The sequence below is a fragment of the Trichoderma citrinoviride genome, assembly GCF_003025115.1.
Source record: "Trichoderma citrinoviride strain TUCIM 6016 unplaced genomic scaffold BBK36scaffold_476, whole genome shotgun sequence".
NCBI lineage: Eukaryota > Fungi > Ascomycota > Sordariomycetes > Hypocreales > Hypocreaceae > Trichoderma > Trichoderma citrinoviride.
The window spans coordinates 1-1,125 of record NW_020195184.1 but is presented as its reverse complement, the minus strand read 5'-3'; the positions used below and the strand labels follow the sequence as shown (position 1 = coordinate 1,125).

The following is a 1,125-nucleotide window of genomic DNA, read 5'->3' as shown; positions in this document are numbered from 1 at the left end:
CACCATCAAGAATGAGTTATTCCCCGTCGTCGCGGCCGTCTTTAGTCGGACCAACAGTCTCGCCATCAAAGTCCGCGGCCTCCAGGCTTTCGTCGTTCTCTGCGGCGGCTCCAACGATTCCAGCGTCGACGACGGAGGTCTCAGTGGCCTGCAAGGAAGCAAAAAGTCCTCATCATCCAGCGCTCTCGACAAATACACGATGCAGGAGAAGATTGTGCCTTTGGTCAAGGGCATCAAGACAAAGGAGCCCGCCGTCATGATGGCCGCGCGCGACCTCATGTACGTCGTCGGGCAGACAGCCGACGCCGAGTTCGTGGCCATGGACATTTTGCCCATCCTGTGGACCATGAGCCTGGGACCGCTCCTCAACCTCCAGCAGTTCCAGTCCTTCATGGACCTCATCAAGACGCTGTCGCGCAAAGTCGAAGACGAACAGACGAGGAAGCTACAGGAGCTCTCCGGCTCGGCCAACGGCTCGACGGCCGCTGCCAACGAAGACTTTATGGCTTTTGGCGGCGTGACGGGCACCGCCTTTGACGCCACCAACGGCGGCAACGAGGACGATTTCGAAGCGCTGGTCAAGGGAAGAACCGGCGGCGGCTCGTCTAGCGTCACGAGAACGCCCACGTGGGACGACTCGCCGCGCGTGGCCTCTGCCGCCGCCAGTCGATCGTCGACGGCCACGCCCCAGACGCCGTCCTTTTCCTGGTCGACGCAGCCCACGACGAGCCCGCCCGTGAAGCAGCAGCAGCAGCCCCTCGCCCTGCAGAGCCAGCAGTCGTCGTTCCGCACCGTCACCCCGGACCTCAACCGCTTCGAGGTCATGACGCCCACGTCGACGCAGTTCAGCCAGCCGCTGCAGCCGACGCCGTCGCAGCCCGCTTCCGCCGCGGCAGCACCCAGCTTCAGCTGGTCTTCTTCTTCCAACGCCGCGAGCACAGCAGCCAAGAGCTTCTCTCCTCCACCCCTGACATCAAATTACTCCTCCACAATTTCAAACTCTAGCTCCGCGTTTGCTGCTCCAAGCATGACGAGTTCCATGTCCAACTTAACACTCAACTCACTAAACAACGCCCAGCGTCCCAATCTAACAGACTCCCGCGGCTCGTCCTTTTCTCTTGCACC

At 61.4% G+C, this 1,125-nt stretch overlaps 1 protein-coding gene across 1 annotated transcript; it reads left to right on the top strand.

Annotated features, from left to right (window-relative positions):
* Positions 1-16: 16 nt before the first annotated feature.
* Positions 17-1,091, top strand: BBK36DRAFT_1164155 (hypothetical protein; the record flags this gene model as incomplete). The annotated part of the gene is made up of 2 exons (XM_024894622.1): positions 17-1,011; positions 1,079-1,091. Coding segments are annotated over 2 exons (1,008 nt in total), but the record flags the coding sequence as incomplete, so codon positions are not given.
* Positions 1,092-1,125: the final 34 nt, after the last annotated feature.